General features: G+C 34.6%; 1 protein-coding gene across 1 annotated transcript; it reads left to right on the top strand.

Moving 5' to 3' along the window:
• The first annotated feature begins 323 nt into the window (after positions 1-323).
• Positions 324-20,033, top strand: LOC133785961 (uncharacterized). The gene is made up of 2 exons (XM_062225173.1): positions 324-528; positions 19,567-20,033. Exons 1-2 carry the CDS (start codon positions 324-326, stop codon positions 20,031-20,033), a joined length of 672 nt encoding a protein of 223 aa, XP_062081157.1.
• Positions 20,034-20,865: the final 832 nt, after the last annotated feature.

Genomic DNA, 20,865 nt, shown 5'->3' with positions numbered 1-20,865 from the left:
ATATTCATTAAATTCACATAAATTAATACAATATAACAGTTATTGCCCTCCCGACACACTAATCAAGGCCCCAAGCCTTATTAGCAAATTTGGGTCGTTACAAGCAGCTTCGACGCTCCCCAGTGGCAATTTTTGAACAATGCTCGGGACTACAACACCCTTTATGACAAGAGTGTCGAGCTCGCTGCTGCGGTAACTTCTCTCACTTTTCCATTTGTTGTAATTATGCGTAGCATGTGTTCTAACTGGATTTGTTTGTGTTTCAGTCTCTTGCTTCCATTGCTTAGCTTAACTATAAGTTGAACAACGAGGTTCGCTCGAGCATGTCCTATGCCCAAGATTCGAAGAATCTTCAACTTAAGCTAACTGACGAGTTCAAGGCTGCAAAGGCAAAGATGGAGGCTGAAGCCGAGCAGATGAAGGGTAGGATAGCCGAGCTCGAGAAGGTGAACGCCAGGCTCAAGGAGCTTGAGAAGATCAATGCCAAGCTTGAGGAGGAGAAAACGACCACCTTTGAGATAATGGAGGGTGAAAAGGCTCGTCTTCTCGCAAAGTTCAAGGAGAAGAAGGATCGGGCGGTCGACCTGGCCATGTACAGGATCTAGGCCAGTAACGCCGATCTTGATACCATCTTCCTAGGCTCTTTTGAGGAAGAGCTCGTGGCCAAATAGCAGGCTCGGCTCGATGCGGAGGAGGCTGCTCGGGAGGAGGCAGAGAGGGCCAAGGAGGATGCTGAGAAGGCTAAGGAGGATGCTGAGAAGGCTAAGGAGGGTGCTCCTTCCTCCTAAATCTCAACCCGGGGCTACATCCCTTTGAACCTCTTGTAATAGTTTTTTATCTTCTGTTTTTTATGCCCTTGGGGCTAAGACAATTTATAGCTCGTGAAAGAGATATTTCCTTATGATATCTATAATATCGTATTTGACTTTACTTTAATATTTTTGCTTTGCATTTCTTAAGTCAAAATATTTCAAGCAATTTATATTAAAGTGTCCTTATGTCTTTTTATTCATATAAACACGTGGTGGATTTTAAGCTCGAGCTTCAATGCATTCATGCACAGTTTACTCGTTGTATCCATGTCTGATCTCGTTACTTGTCAAGGTCGGAACTTACTTTTACCATGCACTCGAAAGTACTTATATGGCATGTAATATAGGTTGTTTAGTAATATCTTGATTTTCTAGTCACTTTTTCTCATCCTCGAGTAGCTCCCCAAAGTTATGAGGTCGAAACAATCTTTTTGCAAGATACTCTAGCCTCGATCTCGACTTAACTTGAAGTAGGTATATTTATATTCCAACTTTCTGTCGATTAGATTTAGCTGGTTTGTTCCAAACCTATTTATGTCTTGTTTTTGGTTCGTAATCCACACACAAATATTTTTGATCTAGTTATGTCTAGATCGCGCATTTGGTTTTATCCAAATTACTTTGCCTCACGCATTTGGTTATATCCAAGCATTGTTAGCTCGCGTATTTGGTTATATCCAAACACTTTTATTCCTAATAACTTGGTTATGCCCAAACTATCTTAGCTCGCGTATTTGGTTATATCCAAACACTTTTATTCTTTTCGTATATGCTATTTTATTTTTTAAAGCTGACGGTATATATACCACTAATGCCCCCTTAATATCCTATGAGTGTGACCATAGGTTATTAAATTAAGAGAGTTTGCAAAAAATACAGCATATTGAAACGAAAACAAACTTTATTCAGAATTAAACAATTTGTTAACAGAAGCATAGTAAAGATAAACGAGCACGGTTACAGGTGACATCGTCCTACACTATTGATAGTAAGGTCATAGATGTTTGCCATTCCATGCTCGTGGTACCGAATCCCCATTCAATCTTGCCAATTTGTAGACGCCAGGTCGGATAACCGAGGCGATCTGATAAGGTCTTCCCAATTAGGCTCGAGCACGCCAGCAGCCGGGTCCCGTGTAGCCAAGAACACACGCCTTAGCACCAAATCTCCTAAACTGAATTTTCTATTTGAAACCTTTTTATTGAAATACGAGGTAGCTCGTTGTTGGTGTGCAACATTTTTTAGTTGAGCCTCGTCCCGTCTTTCTTCAATCAGGTCCAGACTTACTTTGAGCTGGGATTGGTTGGAGGATTGATCATAAGCGTGGGTACGAATGGTAGGTATTTCGACCTCGATTGGCAGCATAGCCTCGCATCCATATGCCAGAGAAAAAGGGGTATGTCCTATTGAAGTACGAGCTGTGGTTCGATATGCCCACACGACTTGGGGCAACTCTTCGGGCCATTTCCCCTTAGCTTTCTTCCAATTTTTTCTTCATAGAAATCTTTAGGGTTTTATTCACAGCCTCGACTTGGCCATTCTCTTGGGGATGGGCCATAGAGGAGAAGCTTTTTATTATTCCATTTTTCTCACAAAAGTTGGTAAACAAGTCGCTATCGAATTGAGTACCGTTATCGGACACTATCTTCCTTGGCATCCCATATCGGCAGATGATATTTTTTTCCATGAAGTCCAAGACTTTCTTCGAGATAATTATTTCCAGAGGTTCGACCTCGGTCCACTTCGTAAAGTAATCTACCACAACTACTGCATACTTAACTCCGCCTTTGCCAGTTGGCAACAAGCCTATGAGGTCAATTCCCCAGATCGCAAATGGCCATGGGGAGGTCATCATAGTTAGCTCGAAAGGTGGAGCTCGAGGGATTGTGGTAAATTGTTGACACTTATTGCACATCTTGACGTAATCAAATGAGTCTGCTTTGATGGTGGGCCAGAAGTACCCTTGGTATAATTTTCTTAGATAGGCTATGCCCCCCAGTGTGGTCCCCACAGAATCCTTCATGAATCTTTTCTATGATCTTCTTAGCCTCGGGTGGAGTCACACATCAGAGTAATAGCATAGAGTATCCTCTTCGATATAGCCTTCCTTCCATAATAGTGTACTTGGGAATCTGATACATCAGTTTCCGAGCCTTGGTCCGTTCTGCTGGGAGAATGCCAGTTTCAAGGTACTCAACTATCTAGGTCATTCAGGTTGGCTCGGAGTTAATCATGCAGACATCCTCCTGTTCAGGCTTGCTTATACTGGGTGTCGATAGATGTTCCATTGGAACAACATTCAGCTCATCGACCTCGGTGGAGGCAGTGAGCCTGGCTAGGGCGTCTGCATTCGAATTTTGCTCTCAGGTAACCTGCTCTATCGTGTAGAATTCGAAATGTTTGAGTGCTTCTTTTGATTTTTCTAGATATGCAGCCATTCTTATCCCACGAGCTTGGTATTCCCCTAAGATTTGGTTGACCCACCAAATGAGAATCACTGTAGCAATGTATCGCCTTAGCCTTGAGTTCATTGGTTATTCGAAGTCCTGCCAGTAGAGCTTCGTATTCAGCCTCGTTATTTGACGCTTCGAAGTCAAATCGCAAAGTGGAGTGAAATCGACTCCCAGTTGGGGTGATCAGTATTATTCCTTCCCTCAATTCATTTTCGTTGGAAGACCCATCGACATAAAGTTTCCACAGCTCGCGGGCTGGGGTTATAATTTTGTTGTCAGTCACTCCGGTGCATTTCACTATGAAGTCTGCCAGAGCCTTTCCTCTTATGGTTTTCCTTGGATGATAAGTGATCTCGAATTGCCCGCCATTTTAGTAACCGGCCTGAGGCTTCTGGGTTTGATAAGACTTGTCGTAGTGGTTGGTTGGTCAACACATGGATAGGGTGTGCTGGGAAGTAAGGTCGGAGCTTTCGAGACAAGTGGATTAGGCTGAGAGCCAATTTCTCCATTAAAGGGTATCTCGATTCTGCCCCCAGTTGCCTTTTGCTGACATAGTATACTGGCTTTTGCACCTTCTGTTCTTCTCGGACGAGCACGTCACTAATGGCGTGCTCGGTTGTAGCGAGATATAGGTACAAAATTTCTCCTATGACGGGTTTCGACAAGATAGGAGGTTCTGCGAGGTACTTTTTAAGTTCCTGAAATTCTAACTCTCATTCCTCTATCCATTCGAATTTTTTTCCCTCTCGCAAAAGGTTGAAAAATGGAAGACAGCGGTCTGTAGATTTTGAGATAAACCTACTTAATGCTGCCATCCGTCCAGTCAAACTCTGGACATTCTTATGCTTTCGAGGTGAGGGCATGTCAATTAACGCTTGGTTCTTATCAGGATTATCCTCTATTCCCCAGGCATTCACCATGAAACTTAGGAACTTCCCCGATGATACTCCAAAAGAGCATTTCTGGGGGTTGAGCTTCATGTTGTACTTCCGTAACACGGCAAAGCACTCTTCGAGGTCGTCCACATGGTTATTGTTATGTTTAGATTTAACTAACATATCATCAATATAAACTTCCATGTTATTACCTATCTGTTCAGAGAACATCATGTTTACGAGTCGTTGGTATGTGGCTCCAACATTCTTGAGCCCGAACGGCATAACATTGTAGCAATATAGTCCTTTATCTGTCACAAAACTCGTATGCTCTTGGTCCGGGGCATGCATGGCAATCTGGTTATATCCAGAATAAGCATCCATGAACGACATAAGTCCATGCCCAGCCGTGGCATCTACGAGCTGGTCGATTCGAGGTAGGGGAAGCAGTCCTTAGGACATGCTTTATTGAGGTCTGAGTAATCAACACAGGTTTGCCATGTTTTGTTAGGTTTCAGAACTAGCACCGGGTTAGCGACCCAATCTGGGTAGAAGGTATCTCGTATGAATCGATTTTCCTTTAACCTGTCGACCTCTTCCTTTAGGGCCTTCTTCCTGTCGTCGTCCAAGAGTCTTCACTTTTGCTGCTTCGAGGGGAAGCTTTTGTCAATATTAAGAGCGTGGCTTATCCCTACCATGTCCGAATGTGACCACGTGAAAACATCCTGGTTCTTTTTCAAAAAGCAAATTAATTGCTATTTCATTTCTTCCGAAAGGTTTTTCCCTACCTTCATTGTTTTCGGGGGGTCTACTTCTTTGAGCTTAACCTCTTCTAGCTCGTCTAACGACTCGAGATCACCTGTTTCCTCTATTCTTGGATCAATTTCTTCATCTATCTCGCAGATTGCTCCATCCTTATTTTGAATTATGACAAGTGTTTGTGCACTTGCCTGTTTCTTTCCTCTAACGGAAATGTTATAGCATTCCCTCCCTGCAAGCTGGTCTCCTTTCAGTGTCCTGATGCCACTAGAAGTCGGGAACTTCATGGCCGTCAGAATGGTTTCTTGAAAACAGAAAAAGCTTGATTAGACGTGATTAGGTCACTGTTTTCAAAAACGTACAAGGGCTCTGACAGATTTCGTGAGGCATATGAAAAGTTGTTTTTCTAAGTTTACTTATTGCTGGTCGCAATAAATAAACTTGGGGGGCAAATGCTTATCCATAAATTAGTTGCTGATGACGTGGCAAGGATTTTTGACACGTGGCGGACACGTAGCAGAGATACGGCTCGCCTATCGACCAACATTATTTCTACACGACGAGATCAAGTTTTGTGTACGACCAGGCTGGTCGTATGTTAGTTCATTTATGTAAAAATCTGTATAGTTGTGATGATATCCGAGAATATCTCTTCATTATGACTTGCAGATCCCATCATTAAGGATAGATATTATTTCCTAATTTATGTAACTCTTCCTGAGCCTATAAATACACAAAAAATAGCTCAAGAAAGGGGATCGTTCTCTTTTTTCTGAGAGAATTATATTACTATTATCCATCACTGTATTGCTTGATTCCTCAAATGTCCGTGAAACTCAGGAACCCTTGTTCTTTGATCACACCTTGGGAGTTCAATATTAATAATAGTATCAAGTGGACGTAGGTCATTACCAATTCTTGGGGCCGAACAACTATAAATCACTGTGTTCTTTATCTTTCCATTAGATTATTTTCAAGCTCTATATCATTTTCTTGTCGTTTCCTAGACTCCGTGTCGTTGACCAAAATCAGGGTCAACAGTTGGGTCATTAATATTTGAATATTCTTCAGTTAAATTCATTATTTTTATTCAAAATAAAAAAGAAGATTTTTATTCCTAGAACTCTATAAATAGGACTTAGAACCCAGCCCTTCCATTCATTCTTCAGCTGTGATCAGACTCCAAGGTGCTAGTGAGACCTTAAGAGTGATAAACACTTGGGTTAGGAAAATCTTTGCCATTATTAAGCTTTACCAAACACTTGGGAAGTAAGGATTAGAGTATTTCGGTATTGGAGTTAGTTCAATCTATAAGGTCAACAAAGGTACCCTTATTCTTAAGTTCAATCCTGTTTGATTCCTTAGCTTCTTTAGTTTTCATTCAGGTTCTAACTTTTGTTATTGTTTTGTGGTTAGGTTTTTAAGTTCTTTGAACTTAAGGTGTCTTTTCGGTAAGTTTTCTCTTGGTGGTTTAGTTCTAGTCTTTTCATTCTTTATTCTTTAGAAATACTCACCATTTGTATTGTTGGTTTTAGGAGTGTTCCAAATCCCGTATTTGTTCTCAAATATCCCGGTGTTGGTAAGGAAAATAGGATAGATCTTGTATGTTTGTATGATATGTTATGATTATATGTTATGTTTATGTATAATATGTTATGATAAGTTTATGTTATAATATGTTATGTTATGTTTTTATGTTATCTAGGGCTTATAGTTGCTTAGCTAGCAAGCCCTAGTGTTTATCATTTTCATGGTTTAGAGTTATGATTTACCCTACCTCAGATATTAGAAAAAGGACCTAGATGGGTTATCATATACTACCATGTGATTTACCCTATCTCAGATATTAGACAGGGGACCTAGATGAGTTATCATATACTACCATGTGATCTAACCTACCTCAGATATTATACAGGGACCCAGATGGTTTATCATATGCCATGTTAATGAGTTAATGGTCATTAATATTGTAGTCCTATATGGTATATGTTTTATAGTTTATGTTTATGATGTAGCTTTATGCTTATGATATATGATGTATGTTTTTAGTAGGTTTTCCTTGCTGGGCATTAGGCTCATTCTTTTATTTTTAGTGTGATGCAGGAAAATGAATCTGGAAGGCGGAAGGATTCTTGGTTGCTTGGCTTGTGTGTTGATGATGGATGGAATGTGTGGACTGTGTGTCGATCGAGGATGAAGTTATTTATTTTTAGTCTTTTAGATCATGTTTTTCCGCATTTAGTTTTGTAAACAATTTTCTTTAGTTTAAAATTATGTTTTATGTTTTAAACAATGGGTACACATGCCATATTTTCTATTATTATGTATTTGATACAATATTTTGAGTTTTAATAAAGATATATTATTTCTTATGTATCTTTGCCAAAATAGTAGCTATGTCTAGTAGTTCTAATGGTCCAAGGTCTTAGAAATAGTTGAGTCATTACAGCCCTGGATAGCCAAGACTATTACATTGTGTATTTTAAATAGTGCAGAACTTGCTAATCAAGCCATTTGGATATAAACATGTTACTAAGGTCATATAACAGATTAGGGTTAACAGATTTTTATCATAAAATAGTTGTTTTTCATTAAAAAGCAAGAGTTTGTACACGAGATACTAAAATGGTGTTTATAAGGAAATTACAACCCTCAAAACAAGTACAACTGAAGCCAGCCTAAGTGGCAAAATACAATTTGGCTCTAGTCCCTGTCAATCCCTCGACCGTGGCGGTCAAGCAGCTGCTGATGTACACACCGCCCCTAAAGCTCTCCAACTCACGGCTGGTCCAACTTTCCCTTACCTGCACCACATAGCACCTGTGAGCTAAGACTTAGCAAGAAAACTTAATTCAACAGGAACAAATAAGCAACAACATATGAACAGTAAACTTAGATCAATTAATTCAATCAACTACAAGATATAAGTAATAACCTTAACAATAATATTCAGCTCAATCAAACACATAAACCAATCTCATCAACCAATACAATTAGATAAGTGCAAACAACACTTCTGTTTATTGTATAATGTTCAGGCCTGACACCATTAGGCCAAGTCCTCTCGTCTTATAGCTGACCCTGGTACGCTTAGGTAGGGCTGCGTTCCAAATGCTTGCTATCGGCCCCTGACGCCCTTAGGCTGGCCTTCAGAATAGATATAATCACAAATATACATTGCACAACAAGTAATCATAGGCCTCATATACAAGCACACCTATCTAGATATTCTTAGATACAGATATAATCACAATCATAACATATTCGTTAGCAGGGTTCTAAGCTCCATTCATAACCCGTGTGCAGTTTTCTTACCTCGAGTCCCGAGCTGAAGATGTAAGGCGGTCCCGAGCACGATCCTCAATCCCGAGCCTTAACGGTAACCCTAGTCACAAAGCAATAATGGATTGTAACACCCTAAATTCTCATAGATTACCGAGATCACAACGTTGGGTCATAATCGTAAATATTGCTCTTTTATTTAATAAAAACTTAAAAATAATTACATGGATCCATGCTTTTATAAAAAAAAAAAATCACTTGTCTTTAAAAATAAAAATGAGCAACATTTAAATTAAACCTTAAAGTAAACTTTAAAAAATAAATAAATAATTTGGCCCACTTGATCTTGCTCGACTATATGGTCTCCAACGAATACATCACGAAGCTCTTAGGTCCCACTCGCCACCGACCTTTCTATCCTTAATTTCCAAAAATAACAACATCATAAGGAGTGAGCTTCTAAGCCCAGTAAGGAAAATACAAACAAGGGTTAGTCATATAATCAAACATAACATATATTCACCAAAGTCATACAAACACAAACCTCTAGATCATATCATAACTTAAGTCATAATTCTAAATCATAATCTAAGCCATAAATCATAAATCATACTCTAAGTCATAAGTAATAGGTCATAAGTCATAGATCATAAATCAAAACTATAGGTCATATATCATAATCATAACTATAGGTCATATATCATAATCATAACTAAAATAACAAGTCAGATATAATAAAAAGATAAGTGTTTATACAGGGGTGGCAATTAAGCCCCGGACAAAAGTCCGTCATACACCGGACATAGGTCCGTCATAAAGTTTTGGCAACCGAGCCTACCGGACATAGTTCGTCATAAGTCATTGGACACCTTAGGTCCAGACACACTTACCCCTTTATTGTACCTGAAATGTTAGGTCATACAAACATAAACTATATTATACATTACATAAACTAGATCATAACACTAAACTATCTAATTTTCCTTACCAACACCAGGATAATTGAGAACAAATTCGGGATTTGGAACACTCCTAAAACCAGCAATAAAAATAGTGAGTCTTTCTAAAGGAAAGAGATGAAAGGAATAGAACTAAACCACCAAGAGGAAACTTACTGAAAAGACACCTTAAGTTCAAAGAACTTAAAAACCTAACCACAAAACCATAACAAAAGTTAGAACCTGAATGAAAACTAAAGAAACTAAGGAATCAAACAGAATTGAACTTAAGAATAAGGGTACCTTTGTTGACTTTATGGATTGGCCTAACTCCAATACCGAAATACTCTAATCCTCACTTCCCCAAGTGTTTGATAAAGCTTAAGAATAGCAAAGTTTTTTCCCAACCCAAAGTGTTTATCACTCTTATGGTCTCACTAGCACCTTGGAGTCTGATCACAGCTGAAGAGTATGTGAAAGGGCTAGGTTCTAAGTCCTATTTATAGAGGTAAGGAGTGAAACTAACCCAATTTTGATTTGAATAAAATAATGTTTTTAATTGGAGATAATTGAATATTCGTCAATCAGAGGCTGAAGACTCGGTCAAAACTATCAGAGGTTGGTCTAAGGAGTCAAAGTTGGTTTTTAAAAATTAAAATAATAATAATAATAATAATAACTAGGCCGATATATTGCCCCTATGTGGCGATATATCAACTCTGCCCTAATCCCGAGCCTCCGTTTGTACAATCGTGCAACGTCAACGTGTTTTCCGTATTCTTCGTCAAGCGATTTATCGGCTCCACTGCTGCGATATATTGGCATACATGAATATTTTCAACACGTAATTGCACTTTTTCAGCATAATTAAGGTTGGATAACTACTTTGACTGAGTCAAACTACGACCCTAACAATTTCTGGTGAAGACTAAGTCTTATATTCCCTTATTTTATCATTAAAATAATAATTCCTTAATAATCATGCTTATGACAAGTGTTATATTCCTATTGGCTCCATCTAAACCTTAGATTAAAATAAGAAAAATATTTAGGACCAGCAATATTAATCAAACCTTATATTATAATTAATATTCTTAAACTATAGGTTAAACTTATAAAATTCATAACTATTGCTAGGAGTTTCCAACTAAATCCCAATTTGAACTAAAAACCATGAAATTTAAAATACTACAACTACTACTATCTAGCTAACTAAGTAAAATTCCGAGATGCTACATGGATAACCATTAAAATCTAAATCAATTAAATGCTTTAGAATAACGTACTAGCCTTTGGGAACTCGAATTCTACTAAACCGGGTAGTAGAATCCTTCCCGAGCACTTAGGTTTGAGTTCCCGAGCCTAAAAACCTGATTTGGCTATTTCTCTCAATTAAGGCCGCGACCCAGGCCTTAATGGCCGCGACGCACTACAAGTCAGAGAGCCTCAAGACTCTCTCCTGGGGGGACACGGGCCGCGGTGCGCCTCAACATGTGATGCGACACCTAGGAAACTTCAGGGACCCCTAGGACCTTTTCACGCGCACGGGCCGCAGCGCCTGAAGAATAGGGCCGCGGCTCGAGCCCAAAAACCAGAAATTCCCAACGTTTTCAATACAAAAACCCTCATATTTTCCTACCAAAAAGCCCCCATTTTTCCCAAAACCCCCCAACAAGTTCAATGCAACACTTGCAACATTTATAACCTATAAACTAGCTCAAAACTACCTTAAATCTCAAAATTCATGCTTAGGCTAAATATTTGGGAAAAGCTTAACTCAACATGAGGAATTCACCTAACAACTGGTTTTAAACCTTACCTTGATGATGATTTCGACCCTGAACTAATTCTCAAGAGACCCTAGCTTGATTTCTTAGTCCCCAAGCTTCAAATCCTTAACTTCTGCACCAATTCTCCAGGAGTTCCACTAAGCTTCTATGCACGCATAGGAAAAGAGAGAGAACCGACTAGGGAGAGAGAGAGAGTGTGTGTGTGTGTTTGATGTTTTCTGGTGGATTTTAGAGGTTTTCCTAAGTATATCCCTAACACAAAAGACCAAAATGCCCTTAGTGTTAACTTAGTCGTTTTAACACTACCAAAGGAAAAATCGTCTTTTGCCACCATTTTTTTGCTAAACCTAAAGTGGTCCTATAAATTCCCCATTAATCCCGACGTGACCAGATAAATCACCAAATAATTATCAGTTAACCAATAAATCCCAAATACGCACTAACTCCCCGAAATACCCCTAGGCTCACCACTACCCGGGTATTAGACCTCATTGTGACTATTCCGCTAATCTGCTCACTAGGATCGCCTCGAGCTGAATACTGTAAATATATCCACATAATAATGTGGTCTCAATCATTTAGCACATATAATCACACTTATACCCTCAACGGGTCAAAATTACAACTATCCCCTTATTAATAAAAGACGGGCCCGCATGCATATCTAATACACATAAACATGCATATATAATCATATTACCATATAAATCATGTATGCCACGTAGTCACACATTTAATCAATCAATTACACATACATATATATATATCCAATTATGCCATCCTGGCCCACTAATCAAGGCACTAAACCTTATTAGCATTTTAGGGATGTTACAACTATCTCCTCCTACTGAAAATTTCGTCCTCGGGATGTTGATCCTGCATAACCGATTACAGCTCCTAGGTCGCTTCCTTGACCTTACTATTCCTCCATAATACTTTGACTAGAGGAATCATCTTGTTCCTTAGAACCTTGTCCTTCCTGTCTAAGATCTGTACTGGTCGCTTCTCATAAGACAAGTTTGTCTATAGCTCCAGGTCATCATATCTCAATACATGTGTCGTATCTGACACATACTTCTAAAGCATTAAGATGTGAAACACATCATGAACTCCTGATAATGATGGAGACAGAGCCAATTTATACGCTACCTACCCGATCTAAATATCTGAAATAGAAAATGACCCTACAATAGGAACATTTTTTATGCCCTTATGTATAATTATCATATAATATTCATGCAAGGTTAGATCAAAACACTAAAATAAATTACTCAAATATGTAAATTTTGTACCGTTAGACACTATTATTTCATTAAAAATTTTGGTTAAACGTAAAATGTATTGAAGGGTGTGAGTCCCTATTTCAATAGACACCATTTTGAGACATAAAATTTGACACTAAATTTAATTCTAGTTGCAGTACTGTTTTTGGATTTAACATGTCCTTTTCTTTAGAATTTTGAGAGAGTTGGAACGGTCCCACCATCCATTATTTTTATTTATCAATTTCACATTATTTTAGATAAAGTGTTTAATGTATCAATCAAAGAAGTCATGATACAACTTACACTCTGGCAAAAATTTGTGTTAAATACAAACAATACGATTGTCACTCCTTATTAAAATATAACAAATTTTATATTCTATTTTTCAAAATATTTTATTAAAATCTTTTTTTTTATTTTAGGAAAAAAATTTATATTATACCATATATAGCAGTTTCTCTATAATTTCATTTTATAATATTTAAATATTATATTTTTATATATTATTTATTTATTTAAATAAATAAATAAAAAATAAAGAGAGAAAAAAAGAGAAAGAAGGAGAAAATAATAAGAAAATAAGTTTATAAAGAATAGTGTGTAGCTAAATGTGGAGAATAATTTTATGTTACTATAACTTAGCTAAATGTCTTAATTATTATACATCGTTCCGCTAGAAGTGTCATTTTATAGATTTTGAGCTATATTTTACACATCTAGTTATTATACATAATCAATTAGGAGTGCTCTTCGGGTAAATGTTTTTCCAATTTGTTGGGTTAATAGAGACCTTAATGAAGACACTCAGTCTTTTGTTGCTTGGGCATAGTTTTTTCGATTTATTTATTTTTTACACGAGTATTAGCCGATTTATTGACAATTTAGATATGTACCTTGAAAAAATATAAAGTAAAGTTTGAAATCTCATATTTATTTATAAAAAGAAAATTTTAGAAATAAATGGTGAGTGTAATTTCGACAAAAATAAATATATATTTATATTAAAATTGTGATGAGATGAGATGAGACCATGCACCAACTAGGACAAACCTTGTAATGAAGTTATTCATTTGAATGGGACAAAGTCTCATATTATTATGGCACTTACGTACAAAATTAATTTTGCTCTTGAAAATATAATAAGAAGGCCCCTGAATTTCCTCTTTTATATATATATATATATAAATATTGAGGAATTTTTTTATAGGGGCTTTACTTTAAGTCCTACCAGTAGGGCTCTCAGTGTTTACAACCCTTGAACAGTTTTCGGCGCGATTTTTTTTATGACCGTGTATATTGTAGCTATTTAGAGCATTCTGCAAATTTTCAGAAAATTCCGAATACTTTACAGTACCGAAAACTAGGTTCAAACATGTTATTGCACGCGTGACTAATTTTTTTTTATGCGAGTGAAAAACAACATGTTTGAACCTAGTTTTCGGTACTGTAAACTATTCGGAATTTTCTGAAAATTTGCAGGATGCTCTAAATAGCTACAATATACACGGTCATAAAAAAAAGTCGCGCTGAAAACTGTTCATGGGTCGAGAAACATTGAAAGTCCTACCGGTAGGGCTTAAAATGAAGTCCTATAGAAGAATTGTCCTATAAATATGTATATATATATACACTTTTAATGGTTATTACACATGGATACTTACTTTAATATTAATCATTGGATTAAGATCAATGATCCATATTTATTGTTGTTAATTAATATTTCTAAAAATAAATTTTAATTTTTTCAAATTTTTTGTAGGGTTGCCTGATGAAAAACGTGTATTTATCATGAAAATATAATATTATCAACTTTTCAATTTTCAAATACATGTCAATTTCTAAATATAGATAGTGTCTCTCATTGATTGAAAACAACATTAATTATGGCAAAAAAAAAAATTAAATTCGAAATTAATGTAGAAAAAATATTTACATGTTAGTGACTTGCTGTACCAAGTCACTATGTTGTAATATCATCATAATTATTAGTACTCATTTATGGGTAGTAACCATTGAAAAATCTTCTATATATATAAAAATAATCTTATAATTTATAAGAAAATAACAAATATTTATATTGAACTTCTTTTTCATATAAAGCAAAGCAAATGACCTTGTATTCTTTGGGGTGGAAAGATGTGGCTATTAGGAGTTATCCATATACGGAAACAAATTTGTCGCAGAGGAACAATGCACGTATATTCTCTATGTTGGGCCACTTGAATTTTTCTTTTATTGCAGAGCCAGATGGGAGGTCCCTTAATTTATTTATTTATTTAAAAATGTAATAATAATTTTCAATTTATATTGCTTTAAAAAAAAAATCTGAACGCATGCTAAACTTTAAAAATATAATAAAACCAAAATAATAATGGTAATAATAAGGCGGCCCTATTACAAAATCTCCATTGGTCCTTATAAATATTGTTATTAATTAAAACTATATTATATAGATTATTGTAAATTACATATAAAATAAAATTATTTAGAAAGGCAAAAAAAAAAAAAAACTTATTAGGAAGGCAATACTTCAAGGTTTTCTTATATATAATTAAATAAATATGAGAGTTGTTATTTAGTATTTTAAGGTGCACAATACTACATAAAGTAGTATCTTATAATTAGTTATCAATATTTAATATTAATTATTAAATTAAATTATGCATGACTTGATATTAGATTATACCAATAGTGATATATTACATCACTTCACCACCATTGATACCCTTTAGCAATTCTCTAAATAAACTGCATTCTATTACACGTGTTGAGGCGTCAACGCTGCTGGCTCCACCATCGTCATCTTTGTTACATTGATGACGATGTGCCTCTCATTGGTAAATAAATATTATATTGATGCACTGATATTGCAAAAAAAAATAATGAGTTCTAATTGTTCCCTATATGTATATATATAATTAAGGTTGTAATGAAGTAGAGGATACGTGCTCAATTTTGGAGCACAAACTCATCGTTGTCGAAAGTAAATTTTACCAAATTACTTTATTACAAAACCATAGCTGGCATGGCCCCTCCCTCATTTCAATTAATAAAGTCTTACTTTTTTTTAGAAATATCTCTAAAATAATGAAAAATTGAAACCAGACCACCCTTGAAATTTGAAAATAAATAAAGAGGAAATTATAATTTATATGAGTTTTTTTAATAAAGTTTACAAAAATATGGTTTTTTTTAAAAAAAATTATTCTAGGCCTTTTTTTTTTTTAAGAATTTTCATTTTTTGTACAATAATTGCAGATGTTATTACGCTTTAAAGGCTGGTGATGGGAACCAGGCCCGCCTGTGAAAAAGAATTTGGCTAATGGAAATTGAAGTTGGGCCGATGCTTTGGAATTGAAGTTCATGGGCTGCTAAGTAACAAAGCCGAAGCTTGTTGGGCTCACTAATTTATTTTGAGAAATATACATCCCAATACACTTTTCAGGAAATCACAAGGGTTTTTTTAAAAAAACTTTGAAAAATATATTTAGGAGGTAACTGATTATAGCTAAGTCTGAAAATTAATAAATTTTGAAAACCCAATATTATGTGCATGTTAAAAAAAATTAAATATGAAATGCAAAATAAGATTTGAAATGACAAAATCAGATGTGAAAAAGAAGAAGAATGAACAAAACGAATAAGATAAAACCAGATCCGAAGAAAGAAGAAAAGAAGAATCTGATGGTGGAGGTGCGTCGCCGTCAGATGCGGAGGTGGCATTGCTAGTGGAGGGCTGAGATGAGGGAACCAAATGGGAGATGATATAGGAAGAAAGGAGAAAAGAGAGGGATAGAGGAGAGAGTGAGAGAGAGTTTTGTGTAATTACGTTTATAGTCATCTATTTTTATATTTTATGGAAGGGTTGGTAACTATTTGGTAACCTGTGTTTTTGCAAAGTATCATCTTGATACCCTGTGTTTACAAATAATACTCATTTGGTACCCTGCAATTTGAAAACGTGCATATTTGGTACCCTGTATTTTAAAATTGTACATATTTAGTACCCTAAACTCAAATTTAATTAATAATTTTTTACCAATTTAATCAAATTACTCTTAATCATACAAGCTACAAATTATATATAACTATTGACAGTTTTGCCATATTGACAAAATTTTATCAATTAGGATACTAAATATCTATGTTTTTAAAATACCGGGTACCATATGAGCATTATTGAAAACAGAGGGTACCAGAATGATACTTTGCAAAGACAAAGGGTACCAAATGAGTAAATTCCCTTTATGGAACTATCATCTTTTAAACCTTTTTTTTTTCTTCAAAATTTACTATATTTTGTATAATTACTTTTTTTCTCATAAATATAGAAACTATGTTTATTTTTTCCATATAAACTTCTTCACATTTTTCTCATTTTAATTACAATAACGATGTGACTGATTTTATTTATAATTATATAGTTTTTTATACCATTTTCAAATTACAATTCTCAAGCTATTCTCTCTCTCTCTCTTCTTCACAACTTAAAAAAAAAAACGGCCACACCATTGGTTGTTTAGGCTCAAAAGTGGTATCATTGCGACCTAATTTTCAAGGTGATCATTTTTATATGTGGAAAACATATATTTTATCGTCGTTGCCAGAAAAGATGGCCAAAATCAAAAGTAACTTTTATTAGTTTCTTTTATATTTGGTTAACCAACAACTATTATTTACGTAAAAATTACATGAGTGACCAAAAAGTATATTTTAATTTTATACTTAAATAATAAAATAAATAGCATTTTTGCTCCCCGATCTATGATCACTGTATGATTGTGCTCAATGAATGATTCGGGACGTTAAAAATCCCCCCCCCCCCCAACTATGCACATTACTAAAATATGTGAATTTCGTTAGATTGACAGATTGATGATGTGGTATTTTTCTGTTGATGTGGCACTGACATGTGTATAATAATTATCAATTTTTTCCCACAAACTTTGACCACTACCAAATTGTGTCATTTTTATTAAAACTAATTTTTTTTATGAGAACCTAATCTTTTTTCTTAAAAATAATTATTATATCCTTAAATATTAAAAAAATCATTTTAAAAGATTAAGAAAATAAACAATAATAAATGTTTCAAATACTCAAAAATTAAAAATCTAATTAATAACAAATAACTTTTTTTTAACTTTTTCTTTTCTTTTATAATATAAAATAAATATATCTTAAAATAAAAATTATAAATAAATCCTAAAACAAAGTTTGTTCCCCTTCATTCCCCATCCTCTTAAATTAAAAGTTTTTTTATTTAAGTCATTTGTCCTTCGTTCTCCTCTTTATTTAAATATTTTTTTCTTTATTTTAGTATTTATTTTAAATTTTCATTCAAAAATTGATTTATTTTATATTGTAAAAGAAAAGAAAAAATAAAAGTAAAAAAGAGTTATTTGTTATTAATTAAATTTTAAAATTTTCAAGGATTTAATTATTATTTTCAGAAGAAAAAAAATTATATTTTTTTAATAAAATAGGTATTATTTGGTATCGGTCAAAGTTCGGGGGTAAAATTGCTAATATTCTACACATGGCAGTGCCACGTCAACAGAAAAAATGTCACATCATCAATCTGTTACGAAATCTAACAGAAGTCTCATATTTCAGTAACGTGCATAGTTTGGGGGGAATTTTTAATATCGTGAATCATTCGGGGGGCACGATCATATAGTAGTCATAGTTCGGGGGGTAAAAATGCTATTTATTCTAAATAATATTATGTAGTATATCAAATAGTATCATTTCTAAGAAGTTATTTGGTAACTTATTATACTTTTGCTATATTTTTTTATATATAATTCTAAAGTAAGTTCTAAATTTCTTTTCTAGTCAATTAAACCTATATAATTCACATATAAATAAAATGAGCGAGTAAAAATCAAACTTAAACACAAATTAAAATCATCTAGCTAGTCTCATAAGTTACCAAAATGTGTTTTGTTAGTTCATAGTTAAAAGTTACTAAATAGTATCATAAACAAGTCTCTTTTAAAATAAAAACTTCAATGGCGTTTCTAGATAACTTATAAAGTAATCAAAAGGTGTCTTAATTTACTTTTTTTTTTGCTGAAATGAAAATAAATTTTTGGAGCTGCTTCTTGAGTTTGTTAAATAAAAAAGTTAAATTTAACAATCCTAAAAAGTGTATTTCTTTTCCATGATTCAAAAGAAACTTCTAATTTTCTTTTTTCTTTATTAAATAAAAAGATTATATTATTCACATGTAAATCTCATTAGTGACCAAAATGTGTATTTTATATGTTACATTTTAAGATTGCTATGTAGTATACTACATATAGTAACATTTCTAATTAATAGGCTATAAATTTTTATACTTTAAGTGTATTTATATGACTCTATAGTCATTTCTAAGTTTCATTTCTACTTGGTTAATAATAAAAAAAAACTACATAATTCATATGTAAGTATCATGAGTGACTTAAAAGTATATTATTATTTTTTATTTAAAAGTAATTATGGCGTATACTAAATAGTATCATTTGTTAATAAACTATATATGGTAACTTGTGAATTATATGGATAACTTGTTATACTATATGGTTCCTCACGAGTTTCTAAAATACACTTGAAAGTAATGTCAAAAGTATCTTAAATAATAAGATACCATAATATAATCTAAAAATGAAATCATGTTTTTAAAGATAACTAATGAGTATCATAAAATAACTAATTTTCTACAAATAGGCTTTGAAGTTAACCAAAATGTAGATGAAAAAACAGGATTTAAAAATAAACTTTTTTATAAAAAAAATAAGGTAATCAATCATTTATTTTTATTCTCTAACAACCCTCCAATTAGTTTCTTTGAATAAGTGAGATTAATTCAAATCAACAATATATAATTAAAAGTAAACATAAATTTAAGAATAATGATATGTGCACCCAAAATCTGCATCCAAACATTACACACGGTGATGTGGCAGTGTTTTTTAAAACAGTGGGTCCCAGTTTTAATAAATGTGATTGGCTAAGCTAGTTTGCCACGTCACTGTATGTAATGTTTAGGTGCATATTTTGGGTCCACATATCATTCGTGTTGAAGAAGGTACTACTTCCACTCCTTCTACTTCTACTTCTACTGAACAATCCAATCCCGCTTTTCTGGTTTGGCTTCGTATGGATCAAGCCATTATGAGCTGGTTTCTTGCCTCAATTTTTGATAACATGCTCGATCATGTGATGCGATGCAATACTTCTACTCAGATCTGATCTGTTTTTTAACAATTACTTGTTGCTAATTCTTGTGTGAGATTGTTGCAACTTCGAATGCAGCTACAAACTACTAAGAAAGGCTCGGTGAGCATCAATGATTACTTTCTCAAAATGGAACCATTGCTGAAATTCTTGTTGCTGCTGGTCAAGGCATTTCTGATGATGATCTTCTTTTGTACATCTATGGTGGTTTGAGTAATGAATTTGATTATGTTATTATCATTCTAACCTCTCGTAATGACACTGTTACTCTTACTGAAGCTCAGTATGTGTTACAAAGTCAAGAACTTCAAATGGAGCAACAACTTGCTCACTCTACTATTGACCTTACAATGCCTCTGCTAATGTTGTTAACAAAAGTTTTGGTGAAAACTCTCGTAGTACTAGCACTTTTTCGAGGCCACAACATCAGATTCAATGGTCACTATGGCAGGACCAATGGAGTTCGTGGTCCACGTGATGGATATGGTGGTCACAACAACAGAGGGAGAGGCACTCCTGGCAGTGGACATGGTTTTAGCCCAGTTTGCCAAATCTGTGGACGTGTCGGCCATCTTGCTTTTCATTGTTATTCTTACTTTGATCCAAATGTGTCTTTCACTGCTCAAAATGACTAGTCCAACCCTCCACAATCTTCCTCTTCATCAGCTTATGTTGCATCGCAACCGATTCTTCATGATCCTTCATGGTATATCGATAGCGGTGCTACCAACCATATGACCTCTGATTTGGAAAATCTCTCTGTCAAAGATGATTACAAAGGCAAAGAGAAAATCATAATTTGTAATGGTGATATTTGCTCTATCTCTCATATTGATTCTACTATTTTAATGAATCCTCAATCTAAACCTCTATTGCTGAATAATATTTTACATGTGCCAAAGATTACTAAAAGTTTGTTGAGTGTTTCTAAGTTCACTAAAGATAATAATGTTGTGGCTGAATTCTTTTCGAATCACTGTCTTATTATGGATCGCATTTCGAGGATGGTTCTACTTCGAGGAGCACTTAGAAATGGGTTGCATCAGCATGATGACACCTACTATGACTCTTCCACATACAAATTTGCATCAAGTTGCAGCTACTAAACGTGCTAGTACTTCACCTGATGCTGATGTTACTGAGTTTCCAACTCCACATCAAGAGTAAGTTGCTGATTTGTGGCATTTTAGGTTGGGGCATCCCCTTGTAAATGTTCTCAAAACTGTACTCAAGTCATGTAATAAGGATGTTGGACTTCATTCTTTACATTTCTGTGATTCCTGTCAACTTGGTAAATCTCACCGATTACCATTTTTCAATTCTACCAATAAAACTTCTGCTCCTTTAGAATGTATGCATTCTGATTTATGGGGTCCTGCTCCTATATCTTCTATGGATGGATATAGATATTATATTATTTTTCTTGATGAGTTCACTCGGTACACTTGGATTTATCCTTTACGACTC

The sequence above is a fragment of the Humulus lupulus genome, chromosome 6 (genome assembly GCF_963169125.1).
Source record: "Humulus lupulus chromosome 6, drHumLupu1.1, whole genome shotgun sequence".
NCBI lineage: Eukaryota > Viridiplantae > Streptophyta > Magnoliopsida > Rosales > Cannabaceae > Humulus > Humulus lupulus.
The sequence above is the reverse complement of the archived record's forward strand: the minus strand, read 5'-3'. Positions and strand labels throughout refer to the sequence as shown.